The 14,823-nt window shown below is 43.6% G+C and overlaps 1 protein-coding gene across 3 annotated transcripts; it reads right to left on the bottom strand.

Annotated features, from left to right (window-relative positions):
* Window positions 1-1,683: 1,683 nt before the first annotated feature.
* Window positions 1,684-13,221, bottom strand: LOC121692593. 3 transcript variants are annotated; one of them, XM_042071313.1, is made up of 6 exons: window positions 12,951-13,221; window positions 12,660-12,745; window positions 11,891-12,088; window positions 11,659-11,761; window positions 10,711-10,782; window positions 1,684-1,820 (listed from the first exon to the last, which is right to left on the bottom strand). In XM_042071313.1, coding segments are annotated over exons 1-6 (621 nt in total). In that variant the 5' UTR covers window positions 13,111-13,221; the 3' UTR covers window positions 1,684-1,818. The 3 variants fall into 3 exon arrangements, with proteins under 3 accessions (XP_041927247.1, XP_041927246.1, XP_041927245.1); XM_042071311.1 differs by lacking the exon at window positions 1,684-1,820 and having other exon boundaries at window positions 9,591-10,782; XM_042071312.1 differs by lacking the exons at window positions 1,684-1,820; window positions 12,660-12,745 and having other exon boundaries at window positions 9,586-10,782.
* Window positions 13,222-14,823: the final 1,602 nt, after the last annotated feature.

Raw genomic sequence — 14,823 nt, forward strand, 5'->3', positions numbered from 1 at the left:
CAGTTTTCACATGTGACAGTGTCCCAGACAAAATAGTGTAAATAATAGCCATAGCCATCAAGTTCAGTTCATACATGCTCAAAGTGAACAGTTCACGTTCAAAGTTCACAATTTTAATTCTGAACTAGTTCAAAGTTCAGTTCATTTTACTTTTTTCGTGAGATATTTAAATAAATAGGCCTACTTTTTTCACACTACGAGCTAGAAATCACTATACGTTGTTTGAAGCTGCTCATTAGACATTTGCTCATGACACTGCAATACGCCTATGTCACAGTTCCGGGTTTCGAACGTTCGAATCAATGTAGCAGTGTACCGTCGCTTCCTGTTTACATCAGGTGATCAGACGCAACATGGCCGCCTCCTGTCGCCGGTGTTATTGTAGTGTACCTGGCTGCTCTACCTCAAAACAACGACAACCTTACCTCAGTTTTCATGATTTCCCAAAAGACGAAACCCTCCGGAAAACATGGGTGAGGTTAATAAGAAGGGACGAGGGCCCATCGTTTAACATACTTCGTGGAAGCACTTACGTCTGCAGCTTACATTTTGATAGTGAGCTTATCCCTGTATCCAAGTGCGGCAGAAAACGCCTGAAACCTGGTGCCACACCACAGAGATTTGCTTGGAATAACTGGGGGTTAGATCGGGTGTCTCGGCAGTCCGTTTTCGACCGGCTCAGTGCACGTCTTGAGGCCGAGGGTGCGTCTAACGTTAGCGAAAGTTCTGCTGAGGAAGAAGTCCGCCGACCTAGCACTACCCTTATGGAGGAACTCCCCATGGGTCACACTTCTGACAACGCTGTTCAACTGGATGCTGCTGCTGCGGCTAACACTATAAGGGAGCTGGAGGCTAAGGTACAACAGTTGGAGAGTCAGCTGAGTGACCTATCCTGTAGGCCTACACTGCACACACTCAACAGGTACTGTGCGACTGACTACGAGTTTCGCTTCTATACTCGCTTTTCATCAGAGAGAGTGTTTTTGCTGTTTTGGGAGTCAGTTGCCCCTTCAGCATCCAGATTGGTGTACTGGAGTAGAGCACAAAGGGCTAGTGATGTCACCACATTAGAAAAACCAAGTCCAAACCGAAAACTGGCTCTGATGGAGGAGCTGTTTTTGTTCTGCTGTCGTGTTGCAGTCGGTCTGAAAGAGAAGGTGTTAGCTGACATGTTTGGCATCAGCACTACAACAGTCAGCAGGGTTCTCATCACTTGGACCAACTACTTATACCTTGTCTTGGGGTCTTTACCAACCTGGATGTCAAGAGAACAAGTACAAGCTACAATGCCAGCAAAGTTCAGACAGTACTGTGCAAATGTCAGAGTCATTCTGGACTGTACAGAGATCAGATGTGAATCACCATCATCACTTACACTGCAGTCTGAGACATTTTCCTCCTACAAGAACCACACCACTTTCAAAGGTCTCATTGGTGTTGCCCCGTGTGGTGTTATCACATTCATTTCAAAGCTTTATACAGGATCAATATCTGACCGAGAAATAACCAGACAATCTGGAATCCTCAAGCAGCTGGAACCTGGAGACGCATGCATGGCTGATAAAGGCTTTGTCATTGATCAGATGCTGTCTGATGTCGGAGCGAGTCTTATTATTCCACCATTCAAAAGAGGTACCTGCTTCAGCAAAGACGACACTGAGAAAACACAAAGCATTGCTCGGCTCAGAATCCTGGTTGAGAGGGCTATCAGGCGAGTAAAGGAATATCACATCTGGGACACCGCCATCCCTCTGACCCTTTCAGGTTCTGTCAATCAGCTGTGGACAATCTGCTGCTTACTGTCCAACTTCCGAGGCCCTCTGGATGTGAAAGGTGATGTACCAGTGTGAAAAGCCTTAGCCTTATAGTTAAGAATGATGAATGCCCAGAGAATATATTTTACACATTTGTGTTTATTTTATAGTTTATGCATTACATTTTATAAAAACACAGAATATAATACAATTTATACATACAATTAAATATAAATACAATTAAATGTTATGTGTTATTACATACAATTACAGAAATAGAATAGATTAAATCTTATTATACTAGTATAATTCTCTATATTAATTATTAATAATGCATATTACCATATGAATATGTATACTATGACACTTATATTAGAATACAATATTGTAAATAGTATTATTATTATAGAATATTGTACATTTTAACATTGTGAATATCATACTATTGTAAATTATTATTATACTATATAATAATTTTATACTATATTATTGGGGGCCAAGCAGCGAAGCTGCGAAGGCACCCATTGTGATTCTATGATTTCTTATTATTGGGGGCCAAGCAGCGAAGCTGCGAAGGCACCCATTGTGTTTCTTAGTTTTCTTATTATTATAAATCCTCTGCCATTGAAGTCTATGGCAGCCCATAGAACCGTCTGGTGAAAAGTTGTGAAATTTGGCACACTAATTAGGCAGTAACCCTTGATTAATTTCACCAAGTTTCAAGTCTGCACCCCGAGCGCTCTAGCGCCACCAACAGGCCAAAGTTGGACATGCTTTCACGCACGTAACTTCTGACCCGTTGGCTCGATTTTGAAAAATGAGCTATCCTTGGAATCCTTGGACCAAGCCGAGTTCAACGCACCCTATGACGTCATTTTCCGCCATGATGGATTTTCCGCCATATTGGATTTTAGTGAAAGTGAAACTAATCTTTCACAGGTCACAAATTTTGTCCGATCGTCACCAAACTTGACACACATGATCTTCAGGCCATGCCTCATTAATGCATTGCTTTTTGTCTTCGGAACTAAAACCGTTCGCGCGTAACAGCCAATCGAAATTTGCGGCGAAGCCGCCAAACAGGAAGTGAGCTCATATCTCAGCAACCCATAAATCTATCATAACCAAACTTAGTACATGGACTCAGGACCCAATCAGGGGGACGCTCAAGAAATCTGGTGACCTTTGACCTCTAGGGGGCGCTGTAATTAAGAAACATGCCTTTTGGCCTGTAGCTGCAGTTGTGCTTAGAATTAAAACGCACTAGTGGTATCAGGTAATGCTGTTGGAGGTCCTTAGGCCGACCCAAGCCAACTTGTGATGTCATCGTAATTGATTCGGCCGCCATATTGGATTTAATCAAAAACACGTACAAGTTTCTGCAGGTCACAAATTTCAGCGGATCCTCACCAAAATTGGCAGAGACTATCTTCAGACCATGCCTTATCAGTGCATTGCTTTCTGGAACAATTGACAGAAGCATTCGGCTGTAACAGCCAATCGAAATTTGCGGCAAAGCCGCCAAACAGGAAGTGAGCTCATATCTCAGCAACCCTTGCATGTATCAAAGCCAAACTTGGTGCATGGACTCAGGACCCAATTAGGGGGACGCTCAAGAAATCTGGTGACCTTTGACCTCAAGAGGGCGCTGTAATTAAGAAACATGCCTTTTGGCCTGTAGCTGCTGTTGTGCTTAGAATTAAAATGCACTAGTGGTATCAGGTAATGCTGTTGGAGGTCCTTAGGCCGACCCAAGCCGACTTGTGATGTCATCGTAATTGATTCGGCCGCCATATTTGATTTAATCAAAAACACGTACACATTTTCGCAGGTCACAAATTTCAGCGAATCCTCACCAAAAATGGCAGAGACCATCTTCAGACCATGCCTTATCAGTGCATTGCTTTCTGGAACAATTGACAGAAGCATTCGGCTGTAACAGCCAATCGAAATTAGTGGCGAAGCCGCCAAACAGGAAGTGAGCTCATATCTCAGCAACCCTGCCATGTATCATCACCAAACTTACTACATATATTCATGACCCCATTAGGAGGACGCTCAAAAAATGTGGTGACCTTTGACCTGTAGGGGGTGCTGCAATTAGCAATATTGCATTTTGTTTAGTTGCTGATGTGTTTTATCAATCTTTTATTTTTTGATGTGAAACTGATGACAACATGTTCCTTCCAGTTAATTCTAATGCGTGCGTGCAAGGGCAGGGCAGGGCAGGACGGGGTGGGACGGGCTGGGGTGATTAGGTGGGGGGGCTGGCTGGCGGAGGCGGTGGCAATACTCAGCTCTGTTTCACCCCTACAAAATCAGTTATATTTGATGTTACACTTGTTGAAAGTGTTGATCGCGAGTGTCTGCTGAGTTCTATCTTGTCGCCGTGGCTACTCCGGCCTAATCTGCTTGGCCCCCTCATTGCTGCTTGCAGCTATATTTATTGGGGGCCAAGCAGCGAAGCTGCGAAGGCACCCATTGTGTTTGTTAGTTTTCTTATTATTATTATTACGCTTCCGTCATTGAAGTCAATGGCAGCCCATAGAACCGTCTGGTGAAAAGTTGTGAAATTTGGCACACTGATTAGGGACAGTCCCATGATTAATTTCACCAAGTTTCATGTCGGCACCCCGAGGGCTCTAGCGCCACCAACAGGCCAAAGTTGGACGTGCGTTCACGCACATAACTTTTGACCTGTTGACCCGATTTTGAAAAATGAGGTACCGTTGGAATCCTTGGACCAAGCCGAGTTCAACGCAACCTATGACGTCATTTTCCGCCATGATGGATTTTCCGCCATATTGGATTTTAGTGAAAGTGAAACTAATCTTTCACAGGTCACAAATTTTGTCCAATCGTCACCAAACTTGACACACATGATCTTCAGACCATGCCTCATTAATGCATTGCTTTTTGTCTTCGGAACTAAAACCGTTCGCGCGTAACAGCCAATCGAAATTTGCGGCGAAGCCGCCAAACAGGAAGTGAGCTCATATCTCAGCAACCCATTCATCTGTCATAACCAAACTTAGTACATGTACTCAGGACCCAATCAGGGGGACGCTCAAGAAATCTGGTGACCTTTGACCTCTAGGGGGCGCTGTAATTAAGAAACATGCCTTTTGGCCTGTAGCTGCAGTTGTGTTTAGAATTAAAATGCACTAGTGGTGTCTGTTAATACTGTTGGAAGTCCTTAGGCCGACCCAAGCCAACTTTTGATGTCATCGTAATTGATTCGGCCGCCATATTGGATTTAATCAAAAACACGTACAAGTTTTCGCAGGTCACAAATTTCATCTGTTCTTCACCAAAATTGGTAGAGACCATCTTCAGACCATGCCTGATGAGTGCATTGCTTTCTGGAACAATTGACAGAAGCATTGACCTGTACCAGCCAATCGAAATTTGCGGCGAAGCCGCCAAACAGGAAGTGATTTCATATCTCAGCAACGCTTTCATGTATCAAAACCAAATTTAGTACATGTACCTCAGACCCCATCGGGAGGACGCTCAAGAAATTTGGTGACATTTGACCTCTAGGGGGCACCGTAATTGACAAAAATGCATTTTGGCCAGTAGTTGCTGATGCGCATTATTTTGCAATGGAAGTCAATGGCAGCCCATAGAACCGTCTGGTAAAAAGTTATACAATTTTGCACACTAATTGGGGACAGTCCAATAATTCATTTCACTAAGTTTCATGCCGGCACCTCAAGCGCTCTAGCGCCACCAACAGGCCAAAGTTGGACTTGTGTTTACGGACGTAACTTTTGACCTGTTGACCCGAATGGCAAAATGAGGTATCATTGGAATCCTTGGGCCAAGCCGAGTTCAACACACCCTATGACGTCAATTGTTGACCTCTATGTTTAAATCACAGCAAGTGTGATCATATCTCAGTCAATCTTTTATTTTTGATGTGAAACTGATGACAGCAAGTTCCATCTAGTTCATTCTAATGTGTGCGTGCAAGGGTGGGACGGGGTGGGATGGGCAGGGGCGGTTGCGGCGGTGGGCTGGAGGGGGCGGCGACACTCAGCCCTGGTTCAGCCCCACAAAATCAGTTATGTTTTGATGTGAAACTTGACCTTGTAACTCAGCCAATCTTGGGTTGTATGGCATGGAACTTGCTGTGACTGCTTAAGGCTATATGTCTGATGCAACGGCATTGACTTACATGGCAAATCTGGCCTGCTGATCTCACTGCTTGGCCCCCTCATTGCTGCTTGCAGCTATATTTGGGGGCCAAGCAGCGAAGCTGCGAAGGCACCCATTGTGTTTCTATTTGTTCTTATTATTATTATTATTATTATTATTATTCCGCCATTGAAGTCAATGGCAGCCCATAGAACCGTCTGGCGAAAAGTTCTGAAATTTGGCACACTGATTGGAGACAGTCCAATGATTCATGTCAACAAGTTTCATGTCAGCACCTTGAGCACTCTAGCGCCACCAACAGGCCAAAGTTGGACGTGCGTTCACGCACGTAACTTTTGACCCGTATGGCCGATTGTCAAAAATTAGGTATCGTTGGAATCCTTGGACCAAGCCGAGTTCAACGCACCCTATGACGTCATTTTCCGCCATGATGGATTTTCCGCCATATTGGATTTTAGTGAAAGTGAAACTAAAACTTCACAGGTCACAAATTTTGTCCGATCGTCACCAAACTTGACACACATGATCTTCAGCCCAAGCCTCACAAAAGATACTCCTTTTCGTCTTCGGAACTCAAACCGTTCGCCCGTAACAGCCAATCGAAATATGCGGCGAAGCCGCCAAACAGGAAGTGAGCTCATATCTCAGCAACCCATTGATCTATCATAACCAAACTTATTCCATGGACTCAGGACCCAATCTGGGGGACGCTCAAGAAATTTGGTGACCTTTGACCTCTAGGGGGCGCTGTAATTAAGAAACATGCCTTTTGGCCTGTAGCAGCAGTTGTGCTTAGAATTAAAACGCACTAGTGGTGTCTGGTAATACTGTTGGAGGTCCTTAGGCCAACCCAAGCCAACTTGTGATGTCATCGTAATTGATTCGGCCGCCATATTGGATTTAATCAAAAACACGTACGAATTTTCGCAGGTCACAAATTTCAGTGGATCCTCAACAAAATTGGCAGAGATCATCTTCAGACCATGCCTTATCAGTGCATTGCTTTCTGGAACAATTGACAGAAGCATTCGGCTGTAACAGCCAATCGAAATTTGCGGCGAAGCCGCCAAACAGGAAGTGAGCTCATATCTCAGCAACCCTTGCATGTATCAAAGCCAAACTGGGAGCATAGACTCAGGACCCAATCAGGGGGACACTCAATAAATCTGGTGACCTTTGACCTCTAGGGGGCGCTGTAATTAAGAAACATGCCTTTTGGCCTGTAGCTGCTGTTGTGTTTGGAATTAAAATGCACTAGTGGTGTCTGGTCACACTGTTGGAGGTCCTTAGGCCGACCCAAGTGAACTTGTGATGTCATCGTAATTGATTCGGCCGCCATATTGGATTTAATCAAAAACACGTACAAGTTTTCACAGGTCACAAATTTCAGCGGATTCTCACCAAAATTGGCAGAGACCATCTTCAGACCATAATCTATCAATATATTGCTTTCTGGAACAATTGGCAAAAGCATTCGCTTGTAACAGTCAATCAAAATTGGTGGCGAAGCCGCCAAACAGGAAGTGAGCTCATATCTCAACAACCCTGCCATGTATCATAACCAAACTTACTATATGGATTCATGACCCCATTAGGAGGACGCTCAAAAAATTTGGTGACCTTTGACCTGTAGGAGGTGCTGCAATTAGCAATATTGCATTTTGATGTGTAGTTGCTGATGTGTTTTATCAATCTTTTATTTTTTGATGTGAAACTGATGACAACATGTTCCATCCAGTTAATTCTAATGCGTGCGTGCAAGGGCATGGCAGGATGGGGTGGGACGGGCTGGGGTGATTAGGTGGGGGGGCTGGCTGGCGGAGGCGTGGCAATACTCAGCCCTGTTTCAGCCCTGTTGATCACGGGTGTCTGCTGAGTTCTATCTTGTCGCCGTAGCTACTCCGGCCTATTCTGCTTGGCCCCCTCATTGCTGCTTGCAGCTATATTTATACTTTCTTCCGCCATGGGAGTCTATGGCAGCCCATAGAACCGTCTGGTAAAAAGTTGTGAAATTTGGCACATTGATTGGGGACAGGCCAATAATTAATTGCACCAAGTTTCATGCCGGCACCTCCAGCGCTCTAGCGCCACCAACAGGCCAAAGTTGGACGTGCGTTCACGCAAGTAACTTTTGACCCATTTGTCCGATTGTCAAAAATGAGGTATCATTGGAATCCTTGGACCAAGCCGAGTTCAACGCACCCTATGACGTCATTTTCCGCCATGATGGATTTTCCGCCATATTGGATTTTATCGAAAGTGAAACTAAAGTTTCACGCCTCACATAGTTTGTCCGATTTTAACGAAACTTAATACATATGATCTTCAGACCAATCCGCACAAAAGTTATCGATTTTTGTCTTCGGAACTAAAACCGTTCGCCCGTAACAACCAATCGAAATATGCGGCGAAGCCGCCAAACAGGAAGTGAGCTCATATCTCAGCAACCCTTTCATCTATCATAACCAAACTAAGTACATGGACTCAGGACCCAATCAGAGGGATGCTCAAGAAATTTGGTGACCTTTGACCTCTAGGGGGCGCTGTAATTAAGAAACATGGCTTTTGACCTGTAGCAGCAGTTGTGCTTAGAATTAAAACACACTAGTGGTGCCTGGTACTACTGTTGAAGGTCCTTAGGTCAACACAAGCCAACTTGTGATGTCATCGTAATTGATTCGGCCGCCATATTGAATTTAATCAAAAACACGTACAAGTTTTCGCAGGTCACAAATTTCATCTGTTCTTCACCAAAATTGGTACAGACCATCTTCAGACCATGCCTGATGAGTGCATTGCTTTCTGGAACAATTGACAGAAGCATTGACCTGTACCAGCCAATCGAAATTTGCGGCGAAGCCGCCAAACAGAAAGTGATTTCATATCTCAGCAACGCTTTCATGTATCAAAACCAAATTTAGTACATGTACCTCAGACCCCATCGGGAGGACGCTCAAGAAATTTGGTGACATTTGACCTCTAGGGGGCACCGTAATTGACAAAAATGCATTTTGGCCAGTAGTTGCTGATGCGCATTATTTTGCAATGGAAGTCAATGGCAGCCCATAGAACCGTCTGGTAAAAAGTTATACAATTTTGCACACTAATTGGGGACAGTCCAATAATTCATTTCACCAAGTTTCATGCCGGCACCTCAAGCGCTCTAGCGCCACCAACAGGCCAAAGTTGGACTTGTGTTTACGGACGTAACTTTTGACCTTTTGACCCGAATGGCAAAATGAGGTATCATTGGAATCCTTGGGCCAAGCCGAGTTCAACACACCCTATGACGTCAATTTTTGACCTCTATGTTTAAATCACAGCAAGTGTGATCATATCTCAGTCAATCTTTTATTTTTGATGTGAAACTGATGACAGCGAGTTCCATCCAGTTAATTCTAATGCGTGCGTGCAAGGGTGGGGCGGGGTGGGACGGGACGGGCAGGGGCGGTTGCGGCGGTGGGCTGGCTGGGTGAGGGGGCGGCGACACTCAGCCCTGGTTCAGCCACACAAAATCAGTTATGTTTTGATGTGAAACTTGACCTTGTAACTCAGCCAATCTTGGGTTGTTTGACATGGAACTTGTTGTGACTGCTTAATGCTATATGCCTGATGCCACGGCATTGAGTTGCATGGCAAATCTGGACTTCTGGACTGCTGAACTGCCTGCTTGGCCCCCTCATTGCTGCTTGCAGCTATATTTATACTATATTATTGTAAAATTGAAATGATATAATATTGTGTATTTTTAGATATAACAACATGTTCCCCTGTTTGGGGGTGGGAGTGGGGAAACCACCAGCATGTTCATGGTGAACACGTCCCTTATAATAAAAAATAAAACAGATATAATAAATACTTTAAACAGCGGAGTGTCTTGATGTGCCTATGTCTAGAGAGGGGGTGAGTGGGTGGGGGTGGGTATGTGAACTCTATGTGGATTTCATTTTCAGATAGGTTTCCATGTATGTGTTGAAAAACAACAGGTCAAGTTTATTCTTCATCTCCATGATCAGTGTCTCATCAAGCCAAATTCGCTCCACTGTGAGGTCAGTTTTTGTGGATGTAATGAAATCGCACCATGACAAGCCAGTTATGGCTAGCTGACCCTGGACTTGCCAGAAGTATTTGTGATTTCTTCTCAGTTTAGCCTGACCACCAATGAATCTAAGATGTGCAACATCTGTGACACTGTCAACATTTGGGCATTTGACTTCAGCTAGCCCAAAAGGGGGATTTGCTGCTGGGTCATACACCTTGGCATCAGGGCTGGCACCAAGATATGGCGCATCAGTGTGTAAAACAAAACCAGAGGGATACACATTAACATTGCATTGGTCACTGTACTGTAACAACACCTCTGGCTCAAGGTCAATGCCCCTCTTCATGTGCAGTGTTTGCCGTACCCCCCTCAGAATCCTGATTGCTAAAGCCTGACTGGATGCCTCCCCTTTAACACTGCATGCTTCCCCAAATCTGCTTGCCGTTAAGCGGGGCTGCCGAACTTCCTTCCACAGAGGACTTTGTGACTGCCCCCTTGTTTTCTCCTCAATGACACATGCCAATTCACGAGTGACCTCTAAACTCTCTAGATGATAAAACTGTTCATAAGTGGGAACAAATTGCAGATGGCGTTCTAATTTAGAGCTAATCAATGGAAGTTGTGGAAATGTGGGATGCTTAATCACTTCATTTGTTTGTACTGGGCACTGATAAGATAGAACTGAACCTTTAGGGACTGGCCCAAATTTAGAGTCCACAAATGTCATGCAGGAGAGGCCACATAAGATCTTACAAATTCCCGGCTGTGGTTGGATCTCTCGTAACTGTTCTCCAATGGACAGGACTGCTGGATCAGGAAGGGGTCCTAAAAGCACACATATCAGAGAAACGTCATTACTGACTAGTCACTGTGTAGGACATATGGTACTTTGCTATTATCTGTAACAATTTGATGTCTTTCAACTTGAATAATTGGTAGTGAAACTGAACCACAGCTATGGTGATAATCACTAACAATTCCACTAATGCAGTGTTACTCATTGCGCAGCTCGCAAGCCACATGCGGCTCGTCAGGCTATAATTGGTGTCTCGCATGGTAGCTTTGGCGAGATTTCGCCAAATTTGGTTTTACTCATTTTGAGTAGGCCTAAACTGTTCGCCAAAGGCCATTATCTCTGGCCCCAACTTGACAAAACAAAACTAGGCTCTGATTTAGCCTAGTCTACTGTATGACTTCAACGAGGTGATCTTTAGTTTCGTTCTGCTTACAGTATCTCACTGCCACTGCAATGCCTTTGAATGCAATCCACTGCCCCGTTTACAAATGCTACAGCGGACTTAAACTGCCACCTTGTGGTGATAAGTTGTAATACATTTCACACAGCTGCATGAAATCACGGAAAGCGCGAATGAAGTGGCCACTTCTAAATGGGACCCACTGTATGTGGCAACAGTCAATTATTTTTTTCAAATGTGCTTCATATACATACAATACTGCACTACAAAAACGCAAACATCTGAATTGTACTTCCTTTCACCTTTATTACTGTATTTGGGTGAAGGGGGAAGTTATTAAGCCTTAATGGTGCTTCCTAAAGGGGGTATTGTCAAACCTCCTACTACTAATACTAAAAATACAGCATGTAAATTACCAAAGTAAATCTGGTCTTAAATGAAAATGTATTGGCGGTCATATGTGGCTCGTGAAAAAAATAGTGAGGATCACTGTACTAACGCATACCTGGGTAAGCTGGATAAAGTGTAGATTTCACACTGCTTCGTCCTGGTGCCCTTGGCTTTGGCTTTCGCACCACAAGTTCATCGGTAGGCTCTGGACAAATCCCCTAGATCACATTGATTTTTACACAAATAATATACAGTTGTAAGTTTAAAAGTGATGACAAAAACATATGCAAGTCACAATGTAAGTGTACATTTTCAGAAGGCAGCAAAACCTGTTGCAGTCAGAATACCTGTGTTCTGGGTCTGTGCCAGGTCTGAAGCATACTAGTGCATGAAAGTGGTGGTGGCACAGTTTTGAACCCCATGGTGCTGTAATGGGCAGTTTGAAAAAGCAGTGCAACCACATGGTTACATAAAGCCTGGCCAGCAACACATGAACAGGAGAAGCCTCTCAATACCACCGGTGTCCCAACAGCATGTAGTGCCACCTATAAAAGGAGGACAAGCACTTTAGAGGAAGTTTACAAAATAAGCAGAGGTAGAAAAGTCCAGCTTTAAAAAAGAAAACATCCTTCTATGTATTTCTTATACCCATGAGGTGTTATTTAGCTAAGTCTACATTAAACCTAGACCTAAATTAACCTGGCCAAAAAGTTGTGCTAATTATGAATATGTTAATGGTTATAACAGATACAGCATGTTTACTTCTTGAAGCCAGACATTTACACCACTGACAGAAGATTTCAGCATTTACTGAACACAAAAACTGAAAACATCTGCAACAGCAGATAAACAAATGAACTTGAACTTATGTAGGTCCGAGACCACATCCTAGTCACTACTAGGCTACTCTTTAGCCTATGTGATATTTTGAAAATGCATAGTTGTCTGGGACCATTAGAAATCTACTGAAATCCATCAGTGCCCAATGCCCATGAAGACCACTGGTCAAATGATGTAGCCCAGAGAGTAACGTTATAGTAAAGCTTGTTGATGTAACGTTAATAGTGACCAGGGTATGATTTCGGACTCAAGCCTTAACTTCCTAAACACTGTAACCTGAAGTGTATGCGGTTCCTCGCTCTTTCTCATAGACCGGTAGCAGTTCGCTTGTACTACCACCTCCTCATTGACTAAATCTGACACTGTAGTGAAGGGGAAGATTATCACAGTTTATTGAACATAATAAGTCTTGACTTAACGTTATTCTAATGCTTCTTAACTACAGCCAAAGTACATCACAGACAAACTGTTAAAATACTGAATGTATCGACAACTTGGTTAACGTAATGCGTTAAGTTAAGATAGCATGCTAATTGACATTAACGTCAGCTGATGAAACTCACTTACCTTTATAATTGATGATGTATTGTTCAAAAAACAACTTATAGCCTTTATTCAATTTTGACGTTTTCACTTGTGAATGTTCATTCACAAGCCGCACGACGTCTTCTTGCCCAAATTTCGGCAAACTTTTAAGTGAGGTAGACCACAGGTGAACACTCGCCATAATTAAAGGGACACCAGGCAAGCCTGATGCTTTTTCTCTACGGAACTCCCCCCTCGCTCGGTCTGAAGCTCTTTTCCTTTTCTTTGTGTCTTCTGTCAAGGGTTTTCGCTGCTTCTTCGCCGGCTCTGCCATTATACACACGTTTGCAACAATCTCTAGCGTTTCGTTAGCCTGCCTCTGTGCTGTAAACTGATCCTGCTTCGGTCGGCGGGTACAATACACTGAACTTGCAAGCGGGATATTCTTCCTACAGGCAGTAGGGGCGGGCGAGAGAGTCTTCATTCGCCCGAGTCGTTTAACCATACCGACTTACGAAGATGAGTAATTAACACGAAAACGTTCCCTGGTGTCCCTTAGTTAGTTAGTTTGACTCTACCGGAAAGGGCGGCACACTGCTTCACTGGTACTTCCGACGTTCTATTGTGTCGAGATAAAGGTGATAAAACTTGCAGCAGTACAGACAAGTTAGACCAGTTCTATACTAAACTAGTGCCCCCCCCCCCCCGAAAGGAGGGTAGGGCAGACACAGTTTTCTGTGAATATCTCAAGAACCGTAAGGTTTAGGAGGACCTTTTTTTTTTTTTGTATGTTGATCTCAAGGGGGCATGTCAACCCATTCCATAACCACTCATTTCATGTATAGCGCCACCTAGTTAAACACAAAAAAGTAAAAATGAGGTGTTAATGATGAGGGTAATCGCAGGTATCTGTGACCTAACAGTCAAAACTGCACGAAATTGGAAGTGTAGGATCATTATGACACCCTCTGATGCACCAAGTTTCGTGGAATTCCGTTCATGGAGGGCCACACAATAAATTAATTTATGTTACTATACACCAACTGGCCTGTAGGTGGCCGGAGACAGTTTTCTGTGAATATCTCGAGAACCGTAGGGCCTAGGAGGTCCACCTTTTTTGTATGTTGGTCTTAAGGGGGCATGTCAACCCATCCCATTACCACTTATTTCATGTACGAAATTATAGACACGCACACACATACATTCACAGTAATCATACGTATGACACATACTCACACAGTAGACATATGTACGCATGCATGCACATGCACAAACACACATACGCAGGCAAACACACAAGCACGCACACACACACACACACACACACACACACACACACACCCACACACATAAACATAAACGTGTACATGCACACAATTCAAGAATTTCTCAGAATTATGAACAGGCAAGATGGGGGTGGGGTTGTATAAAATTAATTTTACATGTGAAATCTATGAACTAATCATGTTTTGGTACTTGTTGTCTAGCAGATACCAGTGAGAATTGAGTGTGGATAATGCAATTTAGTGAGACAGTTAGAATCATATAGGCCTTTCAGCGTGATTTATTTTTGTGGAAAAAATGTGCTGGACTGGGCGGCGGTCATATTTTGTACCACTCTGCTGTACATCTAGTTATGACCACTTCGCTGCATGGCGGTCATAATAAGATAACAATCTCAATGTGTTCTCTTTCCACAACAAAAAACAAGGCTTAGGTTCATGGTATCTACTTTGCATCTGCCCTGCACAAAATAACTCCATCCAAATACCCCTACATGAAGTGGAAGACACTGCAGTCTGTCATTATCAGGTATTTGCATATTGTACAAAGATCTGCTTGCAAGAGATGGTAGCATTTAATGCCCTACATACAAATCAAATATTACTTTGAAATTCAAGTGACCAGACACAAA

Source organism: Alosa sapidissima, chromosome 19, assembly GCF_018492685.1.
Source record: "Alosa sapidissima isolate fAloSap1 chromosome 19, fAloSap1.pri, whole genome shotgun sequence".
Taxonomy (NCBI): domain Eukaryota; kingdom Metazoa; phylum Chordata; class Actinopteri; order Clupeiformes; family Clupeidae; genus Alosa; species Alosa sapidissima.

Coding starts and splice junctions, on each gene's coding strand:
- LOC121692593 (XM_042071311.1), bottom strand. CDS start 13,110: ATGGCGAGTGTTCACCTGTGGTCTACCTCACTTAAAAGTTTGCCGAAA. Junction 12,746..12,950: donor ATACATCATCAATTATAAAG/GTAAGTGAGTTT, acceptor CCTTCACTACAG/TGTCAGATTTAGTCAATGAG. Junction 10,783..11,658: donor ACTTTATCCAGCTTACCCAG/GTATGCGTTAGT, acceptor GTGTGCTTTTAG/GACCCCTTCCTGATCCAGCA.